General features: G+C 38.4%; 1 protein-coding gene across 1 annotated transcript in view; it reads left to right on the forward strand.

The window, feature by feature from the left end:
* The window catches only part of LOC131799635 (serine/threonine-protein kinase atr), a 45,568-nt gene that overhangs the window by 18,311 nt on the left and 933 nt on the right, over nucleotides 1–26,324 (forward strand). The window contains exons 22-69 of the mRNA XM_059117335.2: nucleotides 16–192; nucleotides 1,337–1,924; nucleotides 2,420–2,488; nucleotides 3,041–3,129; nucleotides 3,701–3,749; nucleotides 4,440–4,526; nucleotides 4,956–5,023; nucleotides 5,703–5,774; nucleotides 6,052–6,169; nucleotides 6,299–6,352; nucleotides 6,674–6,757; nucleotides 6,996–7,065; nucleotides 7,418–7,555; nucleotides 8,321–8,373; nucleotides 8,687–8,909; nucleotides 9,546–9,619; nucleotides 10,014–10,090; nucleotides 10,804–10,894; nucleotides 11,075–11,137; nucleotides 11,522–11,637; nucleotides 12,105–12,222; nucleotides 12,783–12,847; nucleotides 13,531–13,593; nucleotides 13,879–13,978; nucleotides 14,679–14,722; nucleotides 15,162–15,228; nucleotides 15,928–16,002; nucleotides 16,421–16,536; nucleotides 16,822–16,949; nucleotides 17,502–17,563; nucleotides 17,739–17,849; nucleotides 18,313–18,381; nucleotides 19,309–19,361; nucleotides 19,708–19,741; nucleotides 20,407–20,534; nucleotides 20,863–20,992; nucleotides 21,214–21,303; nucleotides 21,701–21,754; nucleotides 22,007–22,060; nucleotides 22,640–22,728; nucleotides 23,154–23,222; nucleotides 23,477–23,515; nucleotides 23,622–23,678; nucleotides 23,785–23,938; nucleotides 24,792–24,857; nucleotides 25,011–25,096; nucleotides 25,439–25,553; nucleotides 25,906–26,013. Of these exons, the coding sequence (XP_058973318.2) occupies nucleotides 16–192; nucleotides 1,337–1,924; nucleotides 2,420–2,488; nucleotides 3,041–3,129; nucleotides 3,701–3,749; nucleotides 4,440–4,526; nucleotides 4,956–5,023; nucleotides 5,703–5,774; nucleotides 6,052–6,169; nucleotides 6,299–6,352; nucleotides 6,674–6,757; nucleotides 6,996–7,065; nucleotides 7,418–7,555; nucleotides 8,321–8,373; nucleotides 8,687–8,909; nucleotides 9,546–9,619; nucleotides 10,014–10,090; nucleotides 10,804–10,894; nucleotides 11,075–11,137; nucleotides 11,522–11,637; nucleotides 12,105–12,222; nucleotides 12,783–12,847; nucleotides 13,531–13,593; nucleotides 13,879–13,978; nucleotides 14,679–14,722; nucleotides 15,162–15,228; nucleotides 15,928–16,002; nucleotides 16,421–16,536; nucleotides 16,822–16,949; nucleotides 17,502–17,563; nucleotides 17,739–17,849; nucleotides 18,313–18,381; nucleotides 19,309–19,361; nucleotides 19,708–19,741; nucleotides 20,407–20,534; nucleotides 20,863–20,992; nucleotides 21,214–21,303; nucleotides 21,701–21,754; nucleotides 22,007–22,060; nucleotides 22,640–22,728; nucleotides 23,154–23,222; nucleotides 23,477–23,515; nucleotides 23,622–23,678; nucleotides 23,785–23,938; nucleotides 24,792–24,857; nucleotides 25,011–25,096; nucleotides 25,439–25,553; nucleotides 25,906–26,013 (4,704 nt within the window). The remainder of the gene's footprint in view (nucleotides 1–15; nucleotides 193–1,336; nucleotides 1,925–2,419; nucleotides 2,489–3,040; nucleotides 3,130–3,700; nucleotides 3,750–4,439; nucleotides 4,527–4,955; nucleotides 5,024–5,702; nucleotides 5,775–6,051; nucleotides 6,170–6,298; nucleotides 6,353–6,673; nucleotides 6,758–6,995; nucleotides 7,066–7,417; nucleotides 7,556–8,320; nucleotides 8,374–8,686; nucleotides 8,910–9,545; nucleotides 9,620–10,013; nucleotides 10,091–10,803; nucleotides 10,895–11,074; nucleotides 11,138–11,521; nucleotides 11,638–12,104; nucleotides 12,223–12,782; nucleotides 12,848–13,530; nucleotides 13,594–13,878; nucleotides 13,979–14,678; nucleotides 14,723–15,161; nucleotides 15,229–15,927; nucleotides 16,003–16,420; nucleotides 16,537–16,821; nucleotides 16,950–17,501; nucleotides 17,564–17,738; nucleotides 17,850–18,312; nucleotides 18,382–19,308; nucleotides 19,362–19,707; nucleotides 19,742–20,406; nucleotides 20,535–20,862; nucleotides 20,993–21,213; nucleotides 21,304–21,700; nucleotides 21,755–22,006; nucleotides 22,061–22,639; nucleotides 22,729–23,153; nucleotides 23,223–23,476; nucleotides 23,516–23,621; nucleotides 23,679–23,784; nucleotides 23,939–24,791; nucleotides 24,858–25,010; nucleotides 25,097–25,438; nucleotides 25,554–25,905; nucleotides 26,014–26,324) is intronic.

The raw sequence follows: 26,324 nt of genomic DNA on the forward strand, positions 1-26,324 counted from the left end.
CGTTGTTTATTTCAGAAAGAGACAGATGTAGAGCTTGGTAGCCTATTGAGATCGGAGGCCCAGAGTGTTTATAATCAGCTTTTACTGTATCTAAGTGTTAGCTACAGCAAGGTGTTTAGTGGACTGGCAATGCTGGCCTCGAAGGATGACACTTACTCTGGGCCAAAGGACCTTAAAACTGATCAACATCTGGTAGGGGCTTTACTATCTAAGTATTGTTGAAGCCAAACCACAATTCATCGTTTATATAAAATAATGCTAAGAGAAAGTCAGGCTACGATCTTCAATTGGCAAAAGTGTAAGACCACTCTTGCTTTTTTTGTTATTAGCAACAACAACTTCTTCAATCTCCTCCCTTCCCCATACCAACAGGGAAATAAAGGAAAATATTACGGCGACGGCAAATAAAAGATCTAATGGTCAGAACAATAGCTCAGCACGTGCGTTTAAAACTGTGTTCATTTTTAGCTGTCCAGTGCAAAACAACAGCGTGAAATCACCAAAATTTGCGTGGTCTGAAAACAGAAACCCCGAAGATAAATTATTTAATTTTCCATTTGGATCTCAACGCTTGCTGTTCACACACGTTATACTAAAGTTAAGATGTGGTGCCGTAAGAAACAGCCTTTGGCGTAGTTCTAACTTAAAATATAAATTCATTTTTTATTTGACGTCTTCCTCGCCGTTGCCAACCTGATTGCCCAAGCTCCCTAACCTGGCTTAAAGGGAATTCCAATAGAGTATACTGGGATTTTATCATTTATCTGTACGTCGCATTTGATTAGTCCAGAAACTTGCGACTCTCTTTCGACCAAGTAAATGTAAGACTTAAACTATTCGTGACCTGGTCACCCGTGTTTTTCCGACCTTCAAGCAAATTACTTTTACATACTCGGTGGGCTTGTCCGAAAACTTAGACGGTAGACGATAGACGATAGACGATAGACGATAGACGATAGACGATAGACGATAGACGATAGACGATAGACGATAGACGATAGACGATAGACGATAGACGATAGACGATAGACGATAGACGATAGACGATAGACGACAGACGGTAGACTGTAGACAATAGACGATGGATTGTGTGACAGAACATAAACACGAAATTCAAAATTGTCACGCGATCTCTTAGCTCCTCTTCCTTGTCCTATTTTTCTTCGCTCTTATCTAGATGTTCAGAAAGGTGCTTTCGCAATCAGAAGAAAAATAAAAGAAACATTTTATTTTCCTCATTTTCCCATAACAATATTTGACCGTACTATGAATCTTGACGTTTTAACCAAAATTAATAGTTTGTGTGCAGAATAACACCTACATTTTCTTCCTCTAGGCTAATTTTCTGCAATCTAGACTGCTGGGTATCCTGGCCTTCTACAACACTGTACTTCTAACAAACACTGATCTGGAAGAGAAGAGATTAGCTCTTCAGAGTCTCACCAAACTGATGCAAGTGATGGGGCGGAAGTACATCACTTACGTACGAGTGAAAGTCATGGGTATCCTGCGGTTGTGTCTGAGATTCCAAGATGAAGGCTTTCCTGAGCTATCGTGTGATGCATGGGAGAACTTTGTGCGGAATGTTGAACTCTCAAATCTTGGGCCCATGCTGAGCCAGATCATTGTGACCCTTTTACCATATCTGAACAAGCTTCCAGCAAGAGTCACACAGATTTTCCACTTTCTGATTGTTGAGAACAAAGCTGCTCTACAAGGTTATTTTCATGAGATCTATTTTCTACCCGATATTCCCGAACTACGCCGAGTCAGTGCAGTGCTGAGGACGTGTAGTGGGAATGCTGCCAAAAAAATGGACTTGCGAGCTCAGTTGAGACAATCCCTGAAAGGAATATCTCATGAAAGTGTTGATGTGCAAAGGCATGCATTGTCAAAACTCAAACAGCTGCTTCATGATAACCAGGTAGATTTTGCTTTTCAGGCTTTTCCCATCCAGATCGTCGCATCTAAAACCTTCAATATTGATCTTACACCGCTAAACAAACCCTCAGTTGCTCATCCCATCGGCTCTTTTTCTTAAACTTCTGAGCAACCTGTGGAACCTGTGGAACCCGTGGAATACGATTTTTTTAAAATTAATTCCAGAAAAAAAGTTTGATCAATATCAGTGTCTAAGCAATTGGGCACCTACTCCACCCCTAACCCAACAACAGTCTACTGATAACAATTAGGGTTGATGGTGGGTCAGGGAAGGGATAGGTTCATAGTTGCTCGGACATTGACATTGACCGAAAAAGTTCAAACTGTTTTTTTTTTAATTTTTTTTTTTTATCTATTGCTCAGCTGTTTGATGCGCCGTATTTTCGCCGACCCGTTTTTCAAAAATTCAGCCACAGCTGTGTACTTACATGTGTGTTCATACATGAATTTGTCCATGGTGTTCTTTATCTTTTTCCAGGCCACCTTACATGGTTATGTCCTTAGTAATGAAACCGTCGATCCCATCATCCCGCAGCTTATTAGTGTGGTAAGAAACGATAGCTTGTTGACAATCCCTACAACTCCTGTTTGTAGTTTTAACCGGATATAAAAAATGACTTACATCGCATATGATAAGAGTTTTAATTACCATGGTATAACTGTCGATTTTGGACATTTTTCAAAATGCCCAGTTTTATTTAAGTGAGTCTTAAGTATTTTTGTCAAAGATGCGACTTTTAACTGCACGACCGGTCTTGATTCTTATTCATAATCAGGCGACAAAATACACAATGAAACATAGAATTATGGGTTAGTTCTTGATTATCTGAGCTCAAATGATGTGTGTAATTTGCATCATTAATTCCCATGGCTGACCAAGAAATAATTCCTCCTAACAAAATCAATACAATAACAAACAGACAAGTGATGGGAATATAGAAAATTATCAGTTGGGGAAGAGTTATCCGAACTAATATCAGAAGAATTGTATGGCAGACAGTAAGGAAAATTACTAATGAGATCTTGAGAGTAAAAGGGTTAACATGATGTAGAAACTGAACAACATCTTGTATGACAAAGAAATTTTGATTATGAACAGCTCATGTCCAGTTGTCGTGTGACTGATGCTGAAGTGAAAATTCTTGTCGCTGAATGTCTCGGTGAGCTGGGGGCTGTCGATCCTGGCAGGTTAGTTTACATTTGATCTTGTTCATGTGTCTTTCTTCCCAAGCTAGTTACATTACTTCATACGTATGTGCTTAGATCTGCCACAGAACAGCACGCCCCAGTTGTTCGAAGATTGGATAATGTTTTCCAACGGATAAATTGCTAACCACTGGATACGTGTTAAGAAAATGTTCTGTGCTATCCATCGGATAGAGATAACATTATCCACTTTTCGAACAACCAGGGTGGTTACTAAACCAGAATTGATTAGTTTTAATGTATACTCCGGGTGTGGCATGATGTGAAAAAGAATCCCTAAAAATAGACACACACCTCGCTATCATTAAGACGGTGTTCTTTTGTGTGCATTCTGAGGGAACCTTACTCACCGAAAATTCCAAGATCAAGCTTTGTAACCTTCACCATTTTTGTTTCGTCTAATTTATCGCTGATTTTCAGCCTAGTTAAATAGTACTTTAAGCATTGTTATTAAAAGATAGCAATTGCTTTCCTATGTCAAACTGATGAACCACAAAGTGCTTGTTTTTTACGCCATGATTAAGATGATTAAGTTAATGTATTTCGTTGTTAGACTGGATAAGCTCACACACGATCCTGTGGATGAACAAACAGTTTTTGAGGTAATAGACATTTGCTGTATGCCCGTTTGTAGAAAGTGCTCCTCAAGTACTCAGAGACACACATTGCATGATTATTGTATTATGGAATTATTGTATTGTGGTCAGGAGCGGTGGCTCTGTTTGAAAGGTAATGTTTCCTCAGTCAGTGACACGAGCTTTAGTGCTAAATTTACCTTGTCCAGAAACGTCCGGCACAGTATTCTATCACACAACGAATTAACGAATTATACTCAGCCGAATTAAAATATGGAAATAATTGTTGATCGGCGGAAGCTGGAACAGCTTGGCTTAGCGGTGATGAATTTAGCGTTACGACCCAAACGCCGTGGGAGGGAGAAGGGAGGACTTTTCTTTTCTCTGCGTTCCTCTGGAAAAACTGAGTGGGAATGAAGTGAACGAATTTTCTTGGTATTATATTGAGCTCTAACGTAAGCAGTGCGAGGAATGATCACCAAGCCGATAAAACTTAGTTGTTATTGCGTAATTTAACTTTGCATATCGTTATGAGCGTTGAGAATAGTGACAGAATTTAAAGTTAAAGCTTTGTTTTCCTAGAAATGATACTTTTGATTATTACCGCCTCAGGTATACTTGGACAGAGGCATACTCAGAATAAAATACCTCTGTTTAGCTAGTTCCTTTAGTATTTATGTAAAATTGATTTTTTTCTATCACTAAATCTGTTTACAGAGTGGTTGTGATGATAAGGAGTTTGCCGTTGAGCTTATTAATAAGCTGGTACAGGCCTTCTTAGCAGCTCATGATACAAGAGCACAGGTAAGAGGAGGCCACAGGAATTACCAAGAACAATTTATGATTGCGTTGCTTTTTCTTCACTTTTTCCAGCGATTAGTTAAGACCACCTGGGTCATCTTTTTTACTACAGCAATTTTCAATTGAGTGTCGAAAATAATCCGGAATTGCTTTGATTTTGCTTCACTTCGCTCTTTCAGTGGTCTAGAAAACCTTCATGCCACGAATCAGATGCAAAAAGATCATGACTTGGCCGTCCGCGTTTTCCCGCGCTTTAGGCAGTTTGGTTGTTCCTTATCGGCTAAAGTAATCGCATGATTAATTTTTTGTCCTCAGTCCTGAGAGAAACTATAAGCGTTTCCACTGTTTTTTGTGATGTTCTTGTATTTACAATTTAATCAGAAATTCGTTTGGTTGTTTTAATGCACGTGCGTTATGCATTTTTGTTACCAGGACTGCTCTGCCTATGCTATTCAAGAAGTTCTGTTAACGTATGGCTGTAGTGAATCAAAGAAGGACGGGTGAGTGTTGTTAAATTTTACATAGCCCACCCTTCTGTATCGTTCTTTTAACAATCGCTTTCAGCCCAAACGACAAGACTTTCATGAGATACAGGTAAATGTTGGTTATATGAATTGGTCTAAATTTTTTCAGTGAAAAACGAAAATAATCCGAGATCGCATTTGTTTCGCTCTCCTTTCGTCAGTGACAGGTTCAACCCCTAGATCGTCAAGAGCCGTTGACTTCTTTTTTCTCCTAACAGTATCACTCCTGAATTAAACATCAAGGTCACGAAGATAATAGAAATGATCACCAACTAAAGACACTCTCGATTGTCACGTGAATTCTCCTTGTCAGCTCCTTAAGAAAATGCATAGAGAACAGTATGGACAATATGCTTTTTGATGTTAGTTTGTAAAAGTAAAACTCATGATGACTTGATCTGTGGCGTTTACTCCCGCTCCAGGCAGCTTTCCTTTTTAATGCTTTTTATTCATACTTACCTTGGCTGGCCCATCCTTGTGGTATTCTATTATTTTCTTACAGTTCATGTTTTGGTTTTTTGCGGCACTAGATTAATCCGGAATTGATTGTAGAAATGATAACACGATTTCTCCTTGGTTAGCAAGTTGTAATTAAATTGCTTTAGGTCTCTAAGGAAACGTATCAGGTTTTTATAAACCTTTTTACTCCACATAGGGCTGGCTATGACCTGTGGCAGAAATTTCCAGAGCATATCCAAGAAGTTCTTCGGCCTCATTTATATTCAAAGTAAGTAACATTTTTATTTGAAGAAACGACCATCGTCTTTCACTTTTTTTTAACAATTTGTTTTTGCCTTAAGCAGTTATAAATGTCAAAAACCGTTAGTATGATTAAGATAATAAATTGTAAATACATTGTACTGTAGATATTAAAAAACAATCAGATCGTCAGACGTAAATTTATATCTTTGGGTCATATTTGTGAACAATTGCCAGTTCGATTCATATCTCTGTAAACTGTCATCTCCTATCCTCTCTGAATTAAGTTCTTGTTCCAATAACAGATACCTTAGCTCCAGCACTCCCAATTGGTCTGGTCTCCCCAAACCGATCTACAGAAGCACTAAGGGCAGGGTGTATAATGAGTGGGTCAGTACATGGACATCATATATGATCACCAAGGTATGCTTTTAACAGATGCCGACTTTAAAGGTATATCTGTTGGTTTAGACCAATTTTGGGATGGGAGACAAATTGAATTGTTCGTCATTTATTCTGTTTGTTTTGATTCATTTGTTGGTCTTTTTTTAGGTCAAAGGCCAGAAACCATCCCATACATTCCAGGCTTGCAGTAAAATTTTTAAGGTAGACCCTGTTCGAGTAGAAAATCATACCGGTCTGTTTTCCAAACATGGAAACTTTTTAATTTGAAAGCGATCTTCGCAGTAATGAACACTACTTAAGCAGTAGTAAAATAAGGCCAGAAAAAAGTTCAGGCTTGTACGGGATTTGAACCCAAAACCTCTGCAAAACCGGTGCAGTGCTTCCACCAGTTGAGCTAACAAGGCGTATGATTTCATATGTGTAAAGTTATTTATGGAAATTTCTGTTAACTTGTTATATTTTTGTCAGATGACAGAAAGTATGTGAAAATCTGTTAATCCTTTGCACCCATTGTTTTTGCAGCACGATGTTAAGACCGCGTTATTCTTGCTTCCCCACGTGCTGCTGTATGTTCTGTTGGATGGCACAAAAGAGGACGTCGAAGAGGTGAGTAGGAGGATGCACAATCAGCTATTAGCAGTCGGATCGGGGAAAAAAAGATAAAGAGAAGTTCAGCGAAACAATTTCTTGTTCGCAAAAGTATCTAACGTAGAGAAAAAAAAACTGATGAAAGCGCAACTTGTCCCTAAGAGCTAAGAAAGTCTCTCTTCACTTGTAAACAGAAAAGCAAAAAACATAAGAGCCTCTTTCAAGCTCGGTTTTACTTACGTCATTTCATAACCAGGTTTACGGAGAGATCATGGCAGTTCTCACTCATCTGCAAAGAAACGAAGAGCTTCCTGCCCCATCCTCAGGTAAGTCTGCCTGAAAGAGCGCAATGCTCTTTTTGTGAAGCTTTGTTTTAAAGAATAGAATACCTAATAGTTAGCGCGCTGGAAGCTAGATGTAACGGTGCATGTATGTGCATGTATGTGCCTAAGATGGCTTGTGTATAAAGTCCTTGAGAAAGGCACCTTTCTCTCACAGTTCTTCTCTCCACGCGGGATCTACCAATTTTTTTTTCTATTTTCTTTTTATGGCGGAGAATTCTACTAGGTAGGTAGAGGGGGGAGGGGGGGGGGGTGCAGTACTCTGAACTTTAGAAACCAGATTTTACTCCAACAGCTATGTATATCTGGCTCTATTAGAGTCTTTGTGTGTTTGAAGATTTCCGCCAGATGAGTGCTCAGACAATATTTTCCGCCTTGGATTATTTGAACCGTTGGGCAAGAGCAAAGGCTTACAGATTGGTCTTAAAGAAACAGTTGGTGACTTCCAAACATCGAAACAGTCCGTCAGTCTCAGGTACTTATATATCTTTAGCTTTCTTTTGTGGAATATGTGTCTTCGAAGAGAAGGAGCAATTCTCAAAAGAGAGGGATTTCATAAGTTTTTCTTTAAGCTTCTCTCTGATTGGTCGAGAAAACTTGTGTTCCTTCTCAACCAATCAGACGAGTGACAAGCTTCTAATTTCTCCTTACATTATCACCCTTAAATCAAATGTAAAGGTCACGAGAAGAAAGGAAATGATCGCCAATTTAAGAAGCTCCTGATTGTCAAACAAATTCTTCTCGTTAGTTCTGAGAACAGTGTGGAGAATATGGATTCTAATTTTAGGTGGAGGGGCTTAACAGTGCTTGATTGTATATATTAATACTGTTAATCATAAAAACTACAATTTCATGTATGAAGGAACCCTGATCGGCCTAAAATGTACTTCCATCGTAATGCTTTCATATCTTACGTTATCGCTCGGGTGAGGATATTCCCGAAGAAAAATGTCGTACCTGTCAATGAGTTATATTTTCGGATACTGAGCGGAAGTTTTTACCACACTTCATCCCGATTTGACTTTTAATCAGGGAATAAAATCGTCAGTAAGTGTTACCGACAACGGTTCTATGACCGCTCCTACTTGAAAGTTGACATTACACATTGCGTCACGTCTTTCTCACTTCCAGGTTCACGTGAGGCTAAATAGTGTGGATAAAAAGAATATGTTAAGTAAATACAGCCGAAAAACTGTTAATCGTAATAGTTCAACATGCCTATTATTTTATGCATTTCAAGGTATCCAAGATGAGCAAAAAGCCGTGGAAAAGTTCCTGGAAAAAATTCCCCAGGTAAATCAAAAAGTGGCTCACATCCTTTGAAGGATTTAACTTTCAATGGAGGCATTGGTATCACAATCAAAGAAACTTGAGAGTTTGTTTTGGATTATAAATTCACCACTTAATGATGCTGAAATTCGAAATTAGTTTGTGGGTGAAGTGAACACATTCAAGATACAAATGCTTTATCCATGGATGGAATCTGTGGGAATTTACTTGATACGGTTTGGTCGCCAGGATTGGGAGGAAAGCGACTGAAATAAGAAAGGCTTTTTGATGTTTGTGTTTGCAGTAAAAGTAATTCGAAACCTTTATTGTGTTACAGGATGTGCTGGCCTACGCATCATTTCACTGCAAGGCATATGCCCGTGCCTTGATGCACTTTGAGGCATTCATCTCAAGTCAGAAGCAGGATGTCCACCGCCATTTAGGGTTTGTTCAGAAGCTTTACATAGTTTTGGACGAACCTGATGGAGTAGCTGGGGTTGCAGCCAGCAGGAAGCAGGAACCCACTCTCCATGAACAGATCCTCGATCAGAAAAGCTCAGGTAGGACCCACTGAAGTATAGAAGGCTCCACAGCTTCACGCTTGTAAGAAGCTAAGATGAGGTAATACAAGGTCATTGTTCTTAACTTGACCAAGGCAGAATTTCTTCTTACAAGATCAATGAACAACAAGCATAGGAGTGATGTGGAAGAGAAAAATGTCAATTTGTGGATTAAAAATTGAATCAATACCAAATTCTCCAAACTGACATCATAAGAATTGTATGGTAGATACTGAAGATGTTTGTTTTGACGTTGGTTGTTGAATTCCATGACTGAATAAATCCATCTTACAAATGTTGGTTGAAAGTGCAAACCATTAAATAGAAACTTGCACAGCAAATTTTTAGCAGTATCTAGATAGGCATTACCCTAAGGCGTTAATTTTACAAAGCGTTTTCTGGTCAGGTGCTGTTTTAGTCGGTAGAAAGTGAGTTTAACTTTGAAAAGGATGAATCAACATATATTTTTGTGTTTAGGCTAGCAACCTTTCCTTCTTAAAAACAATAGGAAAACTTTGTGATGTTTCCGCCCGTTATGAGAGAGCAATTAAAAAACGTTGGTTTAAATTTGAAAAGGATTAATAAAAAGATAGTTTTATGTTTACACTAGCCTACTTTCTGATCTGAATGGTGTAGGGAAGTTGTGCGATGTTTCTGCTCGTTATGAGAGAGCAATTCAAGAAGAACCAGATGAGATTGGACATCACAAGGTGAGGATAGAGTTTGCTGAAGCTGGAATTAACAGTCTTTCATCTGTTTCAAAAACGAGTTCTGTTTCTGGGCAATTGCAAAGAATAGTTGACACCGTGATTTTCAAGTGAGGACAGTAAATTAATATTCATCATTCTAGGTAATTTTTAACTCTCAATTAACACTTTTAGAGTCGTTGCGAGTGTTAAATTACTAATCTTAGATATATGTTATCAAAGAGTCGCTGCAGTCCAGCTGCTGTAACATCGGATAGTGAAATCAGAGCTGGCTGAGGTTGGAAAAATCAAAGGGAACTTATTCTAAACTTTGCCACACATTGGACCACATTTGTAGCAACTTTTCGCAAAGAGCAGTTTTTATTGTCATTTACACTATTCCTCATTCTTTTTCAAGGGCCTGTTACAGTGTTTTATTGATCTTGGTCAAGTGACGACTGCTCTCACTCATGTGGATGGAGTGGTTACTCGCAGGTTTGTTGAAACAGTAACTCAGATGAAAGTCGGTGTTATGTGAACTGTGCATAAGCTGCATTTTATATTGCAAATTCATACTCCCACAGTGAGTAATCGCGCCTGATTTCTCACCGTGGACTCCACACTCATGGCAAAGGTATAACTCGAAGTTTCAAAGCTTTTGCAAGCCTGGTATTTTATTGGTCTCAGAGTTAATACTTTATTTATTCATTTACTTAATCATGGGCAATTCATGAACTATTTACAAAGAATGAAAAACTATTAATTATTATTGATTGTAAGAATACTATTAATTTCACTATATTACTGCTTTCCACGAATACTGTGCTTTAGAGAGCTTCGTTGATTTTGTCGTTTGAACGACACGATGGATTCCGCGCACCTAGCCTCGCGAGAAAGATTATTCCACGATGTGGCGCCGCCATGACTAAAACTATTTTTAAAATAATTTGCGCGTGGTACATTAAGTCTGCGCTCGGATTACCTCAGGTTTTATCCGCTGTTAAGGTGTTTTGTCTTTATATAGTCTAAATACTTCCATAAAATGTATTCAGCCATTCATGACCTTCCAAGTGAAGCTACCCCACCTACTAATTTTTTTTCTTGTTATTTTTCTTACCACTCTCTTGTAAGCTGACCATGATGTGTTACTTTGTTTGTTTTTTCTATGTTATTCGGTATCTAATGTTTTTTTAATTCGTTTATATTAGACCTGAATGGGAGAAGTCCCTGAATGCGTACCGTGTTGAGGCTTCTTGGAGACTAGGACAGTGGGACTCGCTTGAAAGTTATCTTAAACTGGTATTATTCTTACTAATACAGAATGGACCTCCTATGTACAGAACTTGTACAACAGTGATGTGCTTTTTAGGCCACTCTATATACTCTTGCATTCCTTTTTTTTATGCGCTTATCTATGCAATTACCTAGCTTTTTTGTGGTTATTCTTTTATGGATTTTATAATCTTTACTTGTATTTAGGAAAGAGGTGTTGGTGACTGGGATGTTGGATTAGGACGGATCCTGTTGGCTGCTAAAGAAAAGGTTTGAACTAAATTTTCACGATGTGAATCTGTGAAGGAATAGTAATTGTGTTTTGGGTTTTGTGTCGACTATCACACCATTTATCAGCTTCTTCTGCGTTGGCCTCGTAGTTACTTTCCAGGAAGTTGTGGAATAAGCCCTCGACGTATCATGGTGTTGTGTTATTGGGAAGGGCTCTTTATTCGTACATTGGTAAGGGTATAAATGGGCACCAGTGATCTGTCAGCGAAATTTAACCAAGGAATTTTTATTACTTTTAACAATCCAATATTCAAGTTATCTTGGGCGTAATCAGATATGTATTCAAAAGCGCCACAATATTTAGAAAGATTTATTATCCTTTTCTTTATTTATTGATATCTATATTATTTCTTTTGTCACCAGAATGAGAATGAATTTAGACGTCAACTAAAGGTAGTTCGCAGTCAGCAGATGGGATTCTTGTCCGCGGCAAGTATGGAGTCTGGGTCCTATCAACGTGGTTATGAACACATTGTGAGGTATACAGTGATAAGTTACTCAAAATAAAATATATAATATTCTGATCCGCGAAGAGAATAGAAGGAATTTAAGCTGCTGTGAAAGAAATTGTAGATGAGAGGCCTGGAAAAATTAAGGCCTGAACGCTTCTCGAACCCATGCCTCGCAGATACCGGTCGAACACTTCTTGGTCGAGCCACGAAGCTACATATGGAATCTCCTCGAAGCACGAGTTTTCTTAGGCTGCTTCCCGACGGTTTTTGTTAATCGCAGCTCAACTGCAAAGATCAGTTCTTTACACTGAATAACTGTGAATACTGTTAAAGCCTTCATCTTGGTCGGAGCTTCTAGGAAAACTCAGCTGAGATTTTTCAAGATCCTCTTTTTCCATCAATTTGTGTGTGCTATATTTTTCCGTTATAAAAATGCTCCGATTTTGACAACAATGTTCACTTCTATTTCCTTCTCAACCGAACGGAACGCTAAGGCTGCACATGCTTCGCGAGGTGGAGGAGGCAGTACAGAGGAATTTCCTTGTAGCAGCTGATGGAATCGATACTATAGGCGTGACAAATAGCTGGCAGTCACGTTTGCACATCTCACAGGTTTGTGACAGCAGTTCATCGTTATTACAGTTTATAGAGGAGACTAATACTGGTGAATAGGACCGAGTCTCCACTCGGTCTCTAATCACACATACGAGTGATTAACTAAATCAGACATCTACGAAGCGAGAGTCCAATTTTCTTATCAAGAGTATGCTTACGGACAGAATTGGACGACACAAACCCCTGTTTTATGGAAATCTATTAACTCTTTAAGGTCGTATGGCTCATATGCAGTAGAATAATTGAAAGGCGATGTTATTCAGTGCATGACGCAGGCGTAATCGGAGAAAAAGAGCTCCGAGTGCTCCGAACAGGAGTCGAACCTACGACCTTCCAATTAGTAGTTCTTTTCGCCGAGTATCCCTGTGACATTCAACGAATACATTATCTTTTACTGAAATCACATATTTACCATCCTCGTTATGTCATCAGCAGAATTATTGTTTTCTTATTTTTTTGTTTTTACTCAGAGTACTTTAGAACTGCTTGTGATATTTTAGTTATGAACCTTTTTACATTTCTTTTTTCTCATATACCAACTGAATGACCTATTGTAGACATCATTTCGCACGAGGGAACCAATCTTAAATTTGAGACGAGTTGTTTTAAAACTGTTACCAAGGTTAGTGTCTCCTTGAATTAAGAGTTAAGTTTTCAAAGAAACTGTGGTGCTGCGTCAGTGGGGAGTAATCCCAGATAATTTGGGGATATCAATTGAGTTGATAATATGAATTGACCACGGTAAAGAGTCTCTTAAGCTTACGTTTGGAGCGTTAGCCCTTTGTCAGAGCAAATAGAGGAATTGTGGGTTGTGTGCGTGCTTATATGCCGAACATGGAGCTTCGCTATTGGTGGGAATATTTTAGAGTTTTTCGGCTTTCCTGACTACCAGGCAGACGAAGTTCTAACGCTCGAAACCTCAGTTTCGGAAACTCTTTACGGCAGCAATTTTACATCATCAACTCAGTTGATAAAACCTAATTGTCCCCTTGAATAGGTTTATCAGCATATTGTTGTTAGCATTGGTTTTACTAGATATCTTAACAAGGGAATAACATAAACGAAACTTCCATTTAACATTAATGTTCTTTCCCCTTCCCACTGATTTTGTCTTTCTCTGTAAGGTGTTTGCAGGAAACCAGTCTTATACATTTTGACTATAGATTAAGACTGCTTTTATCAGCTGAAATTATACACCGGCAGTTGAATATCTCACACAGCAGATCCCAGAGGATGTGAGGACGATTACCAAGTAAAGGAGTGAAGTTTTTGAAATGATGTTTTGTGTTTTTAAATTGCCTTTAGTTCTGAAGAGTTACAGAAAGAACAAGGGAAAAGTTGGCTTCAAAGTGCAAAAGCAGCTAGGGTGTAAGTGTCGCTCCATTTTTTCAGTCAGTTGCAGTGTGTTTAGGGAGTATGCTGAAGAGCCTCTTCGTGTCATTTTTTTTTTCTTTTAAAAAGACGGAATCTCTACTCTCGGGTTTGGTTAAACTTCTACTAAACGACCACTCCCAAGTTATTATCCTTGTAATGAATGTATCGGTCGACAGTTACTTCGAAAAGTGGAATTTACTCTTTATTAATGTTTTCTTGTGAAGAAAAGTATGATAGACTTCAGCTTACAAATGATGAGGACATTATTCTTTCCTTTAGAGCGGGTCACGTCCAAACTGCTGACAGTTCGCTTTTAAGTGCTAGTGCCTTCGCTTTGCCAAGTTTATGCATTGAACGTGCGAAATGGATGGCCAGCCAGGTAGGAACACATAATCAGTCTCCTTATCAGTAAGTCATTTACTTTGTGGATTGTATACTAGAAATGCAAGACTAAGGAGGGGTCGCTTTTGTTTCTTGATCACTTGAGAGTCTCGAAGGTCAACCTTTTCCATATGGCGACCTAAAGTCAAATAACATTTTAGTCGTCAGAAAAAAACCACATCGCCTGTCTTTCGGGTAAGCATTGTGCCTGCCATTCGTTTTCGCTGATTCACGTGACTCAAGGCATATATAGAATTCGGGGAACCGAACAGAAAGAGGCAATTTCTTATGGAAGGAACAAAGGAGATTGAGCAATAATTTTATTTAAATTTTTATCCCTCTTAGACTTCAGGCCATGAAAACTAACTTATGAAAACGTCGAAACTGAATAATGTACATGACCGCCGAACACAGATCACGAATTTGACGACCTATGCTAAAATCTCCGTCGCCAAAATTTTATAGTATTCCCCGCGGCAACCAAAATAGCCGCTCCGTGTACAAGAATTTCGGAATTATAAACTTTTGCATTCCGTCACGTTTTTATTAGTGTCCTTTTTCGACAACATTCGATTACAAGAGGCGAGGGAAAAAATAAGGGTCCTATCACTGCACAGTTCCATGTAGAACATTACTAATCATATTTGGGTGTTATCTTTTTAACTAAAGAGTTGGGTATCCCTTTTGTTTTGTCATAGGGTGATGTTCATAACGCTCTGATAAGTTTGCAACGGGCTGTCAGGTGAGCTCTGTAACATTTTGTCTTTATATGTGAAGATAATTTTTCCCTGTTTCCGAATAGTTTGTAAGTTTATAGTCAGTTTTAGGATAGCCACTCCTGTATGCGCAGTACCTTTTTGAAACACCTTGCTGGTACAAAAACGATGCAGAAGGATTCGGACAGAATAAAAGCTATAAATCCAAAGTTTATGAAAACAATATTCTCCATTCGCTTTCCTAACTTTGATTAATTTTTTTTTTAAAAAGTGGTCTCAACAATTCGAACGAAAGTTAGAAAATTATGGAATAGAATTCACGGAATCACGATAAAACAGGATATTCCGCACTATGCCATGAGGCTTGGCAGATTTTTTCCTTTTCTATCATGATCAGGCGATTTCACTAGCCAGAAACATCCTTTCAAAATAAACATTATGGTTTTTGGTCTTATTTCTTAACAGTGAACAATGGCCGCATGGCAGCAGCACAGTGTCAGATGGGGGACTGGACAGATTTATCCATGCAAAGGTTGGTAGCTTTGTGGACTTAGCCTCTCTGTTTTGCGTGCGTGTGCTTCATTCCTTAGTTAGAGCGAGATATTAAAAGTCTAGCACTTGTCTCACCTCGTGGTTCCTAGAACGGGATAATCCTCTGGTGCCCTCTTCAATGGATAACGATGGAATCATGTCGAGTGTAAGCTACGTGTATCAATGCTTTAAGCGTTTCATGGTGTTGTCAACTTTTTCGTTTACATTGCCTGCCGAGTTCGTGACAAGTTAATTTAGCAACCTCACCTCATGCAAGTTAGTTTACCTCAAGTTTAAACATCTCGGGGACGTTTTCGGGTTTTGGAAGCGAGGAAGCAAGAAAGTTTTGTTATTTAAACCTGATATTCGGAGACTTTTTGCAGTGAGTAATTGGGTTTTTGACTAAATCTCGTTAAACAAAAACCGGAATTATCACAGGAGCCGATAAGAAGGAAGGAAAATACACAAGAAGCCAATGGTCGCTTAAAGTTAACACAAACAAACTGTCTGAAGTGCGGGAAAACGTGATCGACTAAGGCGCCATTCGTTGTGGTTTGAATCTGATTGGTTGGGAAAGTGGCGTGAGATTTCCGGTCCAAACAAACAAACAAACGAACAAAAGCTGAAAATCAAACTGGATAGAAAGTTTTAAGCTATAAAAAAAGCAGACCACAACATTAACATTATTTTTTTCGTCCAGGCCTTGCTACTTATCGGCCGATGGATTGAGGAGACGGCTCACTATGCAGCTAATCGTGCCATTCAACAGTACAAGGTAATGTGATGCCTTTCACTTGGTTTTAATGTGTAACTTGCCTCGTCCCAACACTTACGACCATCTTTTCATAACAAAAAGATACAAGCCGACAGTTGAATCGGTATTGGGTCACTCATTTTCAGATTGGATTCAGTAAATGCATCCCGACCGCTATTCAACCGCTGTCTCCTTAAAGACAGGTCGGAGGATTTGTTGTTTTTGTTTTTGTTTTGTGCGAGTCCTAAAGCTCTGCAAATTACTTTGATTGCAGTTTATTAATGTGTATATAATTGCCCTTACACAAATCACTCCTCCAATAGACCAGATTAAGACTTAATTTGAGTGTTAACTGGTTTTTGCTCATGTGCCTACATTGTGCACCCGTTTCTTTTTTATAAAAACCCTGCAGAGGTCATTCTTACCGCTTTTATCGTAGGAGGTGACTGCACTTCATGGTAGCTGGGAAAATGGCCATTTCTATTTGGGAAAATACTATGACAAGCTGATGTCAGCTTGTCCGGAAGGAGAAGAAAAATCGAACAAAGTTTATGTGTAAGTACAAGTAATTTATGTGCTATTGGTATCGTAATTGTCTTCAGTTGTTTTACTCGCTTTGTTTTATAATTTATGTTCCCCGCCATACCATCAAGATCTATTAGAGGAAAGCTGTGGTGTAGTTACCATGGTGACTTCCTCGACGCTATAGAAATCGCTGTCCTCTCTTCTGCTACCTTAACGACATCTACCCTTCATTATTGTTCCTCCAGCCTTTTAACCTTGTTGAACAGTTTGAATCTCTTTAATGCTTATTCTATGCTTGAATCATTATCTTTCCAGGGACTTCATTCCATTTGTTCTCAAACATTACGGACTGTCTCTTCAGTTTGGAAACAAATTTATCTATCAATCCATGCCTCGTCTCCTAACTATTTGGCTTAACTTTGGCGCTACAGTTTCTGATCAAGGTAATGCGTCGTTATTTTAAAAATGAAAAAATCGATCAATTAACGAAAAAAAAAAAAAATTATGGATACAAATTATTATACAGCAGCGTGTGGGTTGGTTGATTTTTCAATTTTTCTTTTTCATTAACTTCATGTAGACACAAGCTCACAGTAAACTTGACGATTTTTTGACAGAGAGGCGCTTCCTTTTTTTTGCGTAGAGGAGCACTCTCTATGGCTCAAGAGGTTTCAGCATCTTTATACATATACTGAATTTACATATACTGTATACATACACTGAATTTATATGATATCCACCCATACTCATGCTTGAATCCATGGTAGTGTAGACGAGAAATGCACAATTGTTTCAAAACAGTTGATGGTTTGATGTGAGTTCCTCTGCCACAGCTCTTTTTTTTTCTACTGTTCATATCTTTGTTACTCCACAAGACAGCTACTTACGCTATGCCATGATGGAACTGTTTCTTGTTTTGAAAAGATAAATAATTTTGATCTACTGTGTGAACTTTGCTAATGTCGAACTTACTAACATTTTTATGCTCAACGAAGGTCGACAGACCAAAGCATCTGATAGAGGAGGAAAGAGGCAAAAGTTGGCGGATTGCAACGAGGTTTGAATTACTTTTGTTCACCATCGTTACTTTTTCGGTATGGGTTATATTTTGAAACAATGGAAAACAAACCGTAAAACATGAATGAAATTTAACCATGAAGCCCGGTGAATTTATTAAGGCTTATATCGTGATCGATTATAACTATATTTTTCTTTCTTGCTCTTTACTACAGATCATGTCAGATCTGACCAACAAACTACCAGCGTATCAGTTCCTCACAGCGTTCTCTTTACTTATTTCTCGCATTTGCCATGCAAACCAAACGGTCTTTCATAAGCTCGAGGTAAGTAGCAGTGAGAAACTGGCTCAATATTGCTCTCCTCTATTCAGTAGTGCATCTTCCGTACTGTTCTCTATCCATTTACTAAGGTGCTGACAAGGAGAATTTGTTAAACAGTCAAGGGCTTCCTTGGCTGGTGATCATTTTATTTATTCTTGTGGCGCTAATGTGGGATTCAGGGGTGATATGGTAAGGAGAAATTAGACGCTAGTCACCCTCAGGGGTTGAATGGTTAATTCACCATATCGTATAAAATATGATGCAGCCATGCATATGCTTGAGCAGGGTGGGTTTTACTAATGTGCCATTTTGTGTTGAGTGGTATAACATCTCGTTACCCTATTTCATGTCCTGTGATTTTTAGACGCAGTATTTTCAATCATTAGCGCTATTAATTTTTTTGCTTTGTTCTTCTGTGGAAACATTTTTTGCTGTGTTGTCCTCATTCTTCCTTTTTATTGTTTAGGAGATCATCGCCAAACTATTAGTGACGTACCCACAACAAGCGATGTGGATGATGATGGCTGTTTCAAAGGTTAGTCATTACAGGGAGAAGTTCAAGAAATTTAATGACCCTTGCATTTGGAAAAAACTGTGTTTGGAGATCATAATTTGAACTATCGATAGAAATGCTGTATCTTGAAGACAACGTATTCGCCTAATCGTCTGCTTGGGGGTCTGCCAGGGGTCTGGTACCAACTATCAATTGTAGACCCGGTCCAGACCTCTTGTTGGCTCAAGTTGCTCACGGCCTCATACTAGGGACCTTAAGCAGTCAGGACGGCAACGCCAAGGAAAACTTCGATTAAAAAATGAATTTCTGCCTTAAATTAGAATTTCAAAAATGGCTGCATTTGTTTACCGTCTCATACAGCGCCACACCTCAACTTCAGCATACCGTATAAAAGAAGCGTTGAGTTCCAAATGGAAATTAAAATAATTTGTCGTCGCGGTCTCGGTTCGTAGACGACGCAAATTGTGGTGATTTCACGTTGTTGCTTTGCATAGGACGGCTGAGAAATGTACAAAGTTTTAAAACGCACGTGCTGAGCTATTGTTCTGCTAATTAGATCTTTTGTTTTTCCACGTCCACGTTGCAGTCGCCGTCGTGGTTTGCTTAAGGTCCCTACTAACCCGCGACGTAGAAACACGGTTGCGTTAATTATTAGGAAGAAACACCTAATTGTGACGAAGAAACACCGAAGCGCTAATTATGAGGACCTACTCATAAATTATCGGCAAATGGAGAAGATGTTATCATAAGAGGCAACCGAGGAGTTGTTTTGAACAGTTTGTCACTCGATTAAATAAGTCTTAGCGAAAACTGATTGTCAAGTTTCGGTGCATTAACAAAGTTGAGTTGCTCTCTTTTTTTCTTGATTATGGCTTCATTTCAGGTTATCGAGACGTCCGTAAAGCCAAACAGCGCGGGTTAAAAATTATTGATTTGCTTTTTCCACAGTCTTCTTTCGCCATGAGAACAAAGCGTTGCTATCAAATCTTTCATAAGGCAAGGTGAGCTGAGTTTCACTGTTTCTCACTTACTGGAACCACGTTTTATTTTTGTTTAGTTGAATTACAATATTGTGCGCATTTTTTGTTCAGAAAAGTGAGGTTATGTTTTGAAATTTTCCACACTTTCTGATTAGGTGATGAAAATTCATAACCGTCTCATCCAGAAAGTGTTACCATAATATTGCAATAAATTATGTTACCAATCGATAAGTAAATGTGTAACAGTTAGGCAAGAAAATTTTTCATCAGATCTGGGAAGTAAAGGTATAATGCATAGGTTTATACTTTGTCATCAGTAGCGTATGTTTAACGAGCAGTTGCTCTTTTTTCATGATTTTTCTTTTAGTTCGCGCGACATTACGTTGAAAAAGTTCCTTGAGGTGAGTTTTTGACGTAGTGCTCAACCATTTTTGTTGTTCTGCTTGCTTTGACAATGGGTCGGAAATTCCAATTCAGTTAAGTTTTTACCTTTTTGTATTAGCGGTATACAAAAGGCCTGTCCTACTTGAAGTTGATTTAAAGGCCATCACACTTGTGAACTTTCTGAAGCTTACTGGTAGCTTACCTGGCGGTAAAGGTCTGGGTCCGAGTTTTCATTGTTTAGAGAGAGTCTCAAGAGGGAATTAGACCATGGATTTTCCTTGCTTGTAGCGAATGTGTAAAATAAACTCAACAATTTACCTCAACATTACTTAGTCTTTCCCTTAAAGATACAATTTTTGTATCTGAAGGGCCAACGAGTGAAAGTTAAGTTTGTCATTACCTCTAATAAAACGAAGAAGATTATCGAAGTCACCTTAAGAGAGACACGTTTCGATTGTACCATTCAGTCGTAGTGATTTTCGTTGGTGAGATGATTGTAAAACACCAAAACGGGAGGTAAGGTTGGAGAAGATAAGCAAAAACTGCTAATTACCTAATGAAAAATTTACTTTAAAGGTGGTTCAACTGATATGTATTGGTTTGTCTATGTCAATGAATGTACACGACTGCCTGGTGAAGTTAGTGTACCTGTGGTAACATGCTTTTCTTTTCCACTTCGCAGCACTCGACAAGACTAGCTGATAGACTACTTGAAGTTTGCAACAAGGAAGTATCTACCAAAGGTCCTTCCAAAGACAAGTTGAGCATGAGTCATGACTTCTCTGTTCTCAAGAGGCTTGTGTCTGATGGGTGAGACGTTGAACTCTGCTTCCTCGTGATCAAACACTTGCTGGCACGACCTGATCGCGTAACTTTGTTTGCCATTTGCCATTTAGTTATAATAACAAAAGCTTTGACTGGCCCATCTAGTGGATAAGATTGTCTGATGTGTCAATTTACCTGGCAAAGAATTAAGTTTTTTATCCTTGCGAGCCTTTGAGAAAAAAAGCTTAAATACTCCTAAAAATGGCAATGCTTGTTCGGTGAAGCTTATAGAGTTTAAATTGAGAGGGTACTAACGTTGCCAGTAATAATTTATTATTATTTTGATTTCGTCTTTGTTGTGTTTCGTTTTCAGAGATTTTAGTCCAATTATAGTTCCTCTCCAGTCTGCTATGACTGTGACCTTGCCTTCAGGAGCCGGAAGCCATCACGATCACAATCCGTTCCCAGGCTCGCTAGCTTGTATCATCGGCTTTGAGGACACGGTTAGTATGTGTGTGTTGTGTTCCTAGCCATGATACGTTGCAAGCCATTTTAATTTTGGATTAACGAAGACGATCATAACATTTCAGTGATAAGCATTTTGGAGGGTCGTTTCTTTGTTTTTGTTTGTTTTGTTTTTTTTCCTTTGCTTTTGCTTTTACTTTTACTTTTGCTCTTTCGTACTTGCATTTTTTTTTTACATTTTTTGTATCTTTTATAATAGGTTGATGTTCTAGCGTCTCTACAGAAACCGAAGAAAATCACCATTAAAGGCAGTGACGGAAACTCGTACACCATGATGTGTAAACCCAAGGTTTGTTCTTTGTCCTTTTCACAAATTCAAAAAGAAATGTGCCTCTTTAAAGCACAGGTATGAATATTACCGTCCCTTTCGATGATATCGAGGCAGTTTTATCAAATTTCTCAAGTACAGATCCGCCGTTGCATTTTACAGGGAATGACTGGGGAGAGGCACTATGTGATTGATATTGGGATTTTTAACCTCAGGGAATAAATTCATCATGATAAAACACAAAAAAGACAAATGTGCTGTGCTAGTTTTTTTTTTATTTTATAATCAATCTTGTAGCTTAATCTCACGTAAGAAAATTGTACAGTGACATAACAGTTAACATAGCTCAAACGTCTGTATTAGACAAACTCTAAATTCCATCATCCTCTCTTCTTATTTGCTCTGTATTCTATTACAGGATGATCTTCGAAAGGATTGTAGAACAATGGAATTTAACGCCCTCATCAACAAGGTTTGATCTTTGGTATAACAATTGTCGATCTTTGTATGACAAATTCAGTGCAATCGGTTAGTCAGTCATTCAGTCAATCAGTCAGTCATGCAGGCATTCATTCGGTTCATCGGGTAGCCGTTCATTCATCGAATAGATTGTAGCTTTCTAGTTATGCATCAAGGATTATTTGCAATTGATTCTGTTTTGTAAGTATTCGTCAATCTCGGTGTGATAAAAAATATTTTTATAATATTTCTTTTCTCATTTTAGTGTTTAAGAAAAGATCCTGAATCTCGACGAAGGCAGCTGCACATTCGTACTTATGTAAGTCGTGCTGTTTTAGGTAAATTGAAGGTGTTTTAGAGAGGAGCAATCAAAAGAAAAATCAGTGTGTTTTCCTCGAAGTGCTAATTTAGTTGCTTTCATTTTTTTATGGAAGTTGTTATGGTAATAGTACTGAGTTGAGTTCAATTCGGTCTGTAATCATCCGAGTGGTTGACAAAATCGGAAGACCAAGAAGTGAACGACACTCAGTCCTGTTACCAATTTATCAAAACTATGACAACATCTAAGAAACAATTTAGCCATCGGTTATGCGTTTTCGTTAAACAAAAAACAAAAAACAAAAAACACCTGCATCTCAGCGAGGTGCGTGATAACAGTGGGCTTACATGCCACCTATTGAGAAATTACACAAGCATGACACAAACCATTCACGTTCGATATTTCTGCTATAGTCTTGATTCCTTTAGTTAGAATGACTGTCAGCTTCTTGTTGCTATTGTCATTGATGTTGTGTATGTTATTTCAAACATTTTTTTTCCTCTCTTTTATGGCATGCCACAGCGGAACATTCGCCATACTTTTTCCCAGGTCAATTATGAATTCCTTTTTTTTTCCTAGGCGGTGATTCCTTTAAATGAAGAATGCGGACTGCTAGAATGGGTACAAAATACTTATGGCTTAAGAAACATACTCACGAAAATTTACAAGTAAGGACGTCGTTTCTCCATTTTGTCGTTTTATTCCTTTAACCCATGAGTGACCGAGGCAGAATTTTTCCTTACATCATCAATATAATAATATTGTAAATTTGATAAATATTAAAAATATTATGATTAAAATTTAATATGATAAAGTATGCAAGTGTTAAGAATACAGAAAAATATCAGTCAAGGGATTATTAGTTGATCCAATACCAAATTCTCTGAACTAACATCACAAGAACTGTATAGCAGATAGTAAGGAGAGTTACTAATGAGATCTTGGGAGTGAAAGGGTCAAGCGTGTCTTAGTGGTTTGATCCAATACTCACGAGTTGACAGAAGTGCACAGAGGTTCATGATCAAATAAATCAGGTAAAAAAATTTGGTCAAGGAAACTAAATCACATCTTTGACTACTTTGTATTTTTACAGAGAGAAAAATATGTATACTCGAGGAGCGGAGCTAAAAAAATTAATGGACAGAGCAGGAAACAAACCTGAGTGCGTCTTTTGGTGGTGTTCATTTTTCTGTGTGACTGTTTTCGTGTTGTGTTCTCTCTTTGGTTTTCTATTTCTTCACTGGTGTTGAGAAAAATTCTGTACTTGAAAAAAATCCAAAGTAATTGAATCTGATTGATTGAGATGGTGGCCTTGGTTTTCTAAACCAATCACAGTGGAAGGAAAGCAAGATCGGTGTAGCCATAGATTACAACACTCAACTGAAAACTAATTCGTTATATGCTTCCTAACTTTAGGGACAAGAAACGTGTCTTCTTGAATGAAATCCTTCCCAGGTGTGTATCTATGTGAGCTGACCCTTGTGGTTTGTGTCCTTTTTACAATTTTACATTATATGAAGTGAAATGATGACATTGCCATTCCACCTTTGTTCACGAATAGGCACCCTTCCGTTTTTCATGAGTGGTTTCTGAAGACGTTTCCTAATCCAACTTCGTGGTGCGTATTTTTTTCAAGTTCTTTATGGCATCATTCGATCAAGAGGTTCTGTTCTTAAAATGTTATAAAATGCAATTAAAGTCCATTTCTCTCTACTCCTTATTAGGTACATGAGCCGCCTGGCTTACTGCCGAACGTCAGCGGTTATGTGTATGGTGGGTCATATCCTAGGTCTTGGTGATCGCCATGGTGAGAATATTCTGTTTGACGCTACCAGTGGGGCCTGCGTCCATGTCGACTTCAACTGTCTGTTTAAAAAGGTCAGTTCCTTTTATTCCGTATGCGAGTTCTGTCACGTTACGACTTCCTGGTTGTGCTAATGAAAATATTGAATCTGATTGATCCCTCGTTTACTGCTTGGCACCGCTGCTACTGAACCAGAATTGTCCGATTCAACCCGTCCGATGATCAGAGGCTAATTCTGATTGGACAGGTCAAACCAGGTAGTTTTAAAACTGGCCAATGAGAGTTAATTGCCTTGCACATGCTTGTCTCTACTCTGAGCGCTTTGTTTAACTCAGATGTTTAACCAACTGTTTAACACTTTTATCTTAGAATAACAGTTATAATTTATTGCACTTTTCATTGAGCTTATTAGCTGGTAATAGGATTTTGTCCCTTGCCTTTTAGGGATAATCCTGCGGTAATTTTAAATGAGCCGTCCGATTTACATTACTAATATGAATTTGTCATGTGGGTCAGACTTAAAATGGTCACCCGAACAACTGTCCGTAGTTGTACATAAATATGGTGCTCACAAATTTTGCTCTCTAGCTTGGTTACAAAAATATTTTGATTGCATCGTTGACTGTGTTGTAGGCGTAATCCTTGTATGCGTTGTAGTTCAATTTTATCCTTGGTTCTTGTTATATTTTCCTTTGTTTCAAACTCACTATCATACTTTGCAATGCCCAAAAACAAAAGAAATAAAATTTGAACCAAGGATAAAATTTAACCACAACATTTGCAAATTACTCTCAATCAGAAAGAGAGGAATATTAAGGAAAATGTGGAAAATTTCTCTGTGACTTAGGTGTACTTCGTTTGATAGGGAAGGTTCACCGCGGCAGTAACACTGATCTTGTTGTGCGCCGTTTTTTTCCTTTTTCGCAGGGAGAAACCTTCGATTGTCCGGAACGCGTGCCATTTCGATTGACACATAACATTGTAAATGCTATGGTAAGCCATTCCAAAAAAAATGATATCTTAAAAAAAGATACGAACAAGCGAACGAAATATGGCAAGTGAGGTCTCAGTTTTCTGATTTTGAAGACAGCCGTAGTGCTTTTAACTGAGATTTATTTTTCATCTTCATATTTTTTCCTTTGGTAGGGTCCTCTTGGATACGAGGGAGTTTTTCGTCGCTCTTGCGAAGTTACCTTGCGTCTTCTGAGAAATCAGTGCGATTCTTTGCTCACGTGAGTTCGAAAATTTTTTGTAACACTACTCAGGCTTTTCGAGCGAGTGTTTGTTGAAGTAAGTCCTGAGTAATCACATTGGCCAATCAGGCGTGTTGCGAATAAACAAAGATGGGTTCAATTAGAAACCAGAGTACATACAAGTATTGAAATTGCTTAAAGCTCGGGAGTGACTGAGTCGTGTTTGGGTTTCGTTTTGAATCTGAATATTTTAGAAAGTGGCGCGAGTTTTCTGGACCAATCACAAAGCATAGTAAAGCAGGATTACTTTTGACCCTCAAATGCAAATTTCTCTTAAATGCGCCAATGAAGTGACGCTCTAACCTTTGCTTCCTTTCATAGTGTCCTCAGAACCTTTATATATGATCCACTTGTGGAGTGGCAGAGGACTAAGGGAAGGGAATTACTTTCCGAGGCTTCAAAGAATAAAGAAACAGGGGAAGTTACAAATGAAGAGGCGAGTATCTTAATTCACAATCTTCGTGTAAAGAATGTGCAATTTTATGATATCTGTAAGAAGATAGACAACTTCATTTAGTAAATACTTGTACAAGAGATAGTCATATGTTATTCAAGGTAGTCAAATTATGGAGCCAACAAGCATCCCTTCTACCAATAGGAGCCTATTCCATTTTCCATTTAAAGTAGTCCATCCAAATATTTCCGTTGAACCCTTGAGAGTTAACATATAATTCTTAAGAGTGCTGTAAGACTGATTTTCGCAAAAGCAAATGCAATGTAATTGTTAGCGGCCGAGCAGGAGAAAGAAGAATGTCAGACGGAGCCAATTGTCTCTTCTCCATTTTCAGGGTCTTAAGATTCTGAAAGATGTGGAAAGGCGGATCAAAGGCTTTGAAGGAACCAGCAAGATCATGATTCCTCTCTCGATAGAAGGACAGGTGCATTACCTGATCGAGGTGAGGTCGCTTGATTGTGTGTTGATTTTGGTTTGTTGTTTCATTCCCATTTTGTTATTGTTGTTGTTTTTTTTCCACGAATAAAAGCTGCTTTTTCCTCAAGTAGTTGAGCAAAGTGTGGGAGAAAAACTGCGTGTGAATCATTTAAGCGAAAGTTCTAAAATTATTTGTGTTATAGTTAGGAAACTGGAACCTTCTAGAGAGGTCTGGTTTCCAGACCTTATGTCATGTCCCTTGGGTGGACCCTTTAACCTAAATAACCCTTCCACCTACTTTTCTGACGTTATCAAGATGATGGATGTTTTTTCCAT

This window comes from Pocillopora verrucosa, chromosome 5, assembly GCF_036669915.1.
Source record: "Pocillopora verrucosa isolate sample1 chromosome 5, ASM3666991v2, whole genome shotgun sequence".
NCBI lineage: Eukaryota > Metazoa > Cnidaria > Anthozoa > Scleractinia > Pocilloporidae > Pocillopora > Pocillopora verrucosa.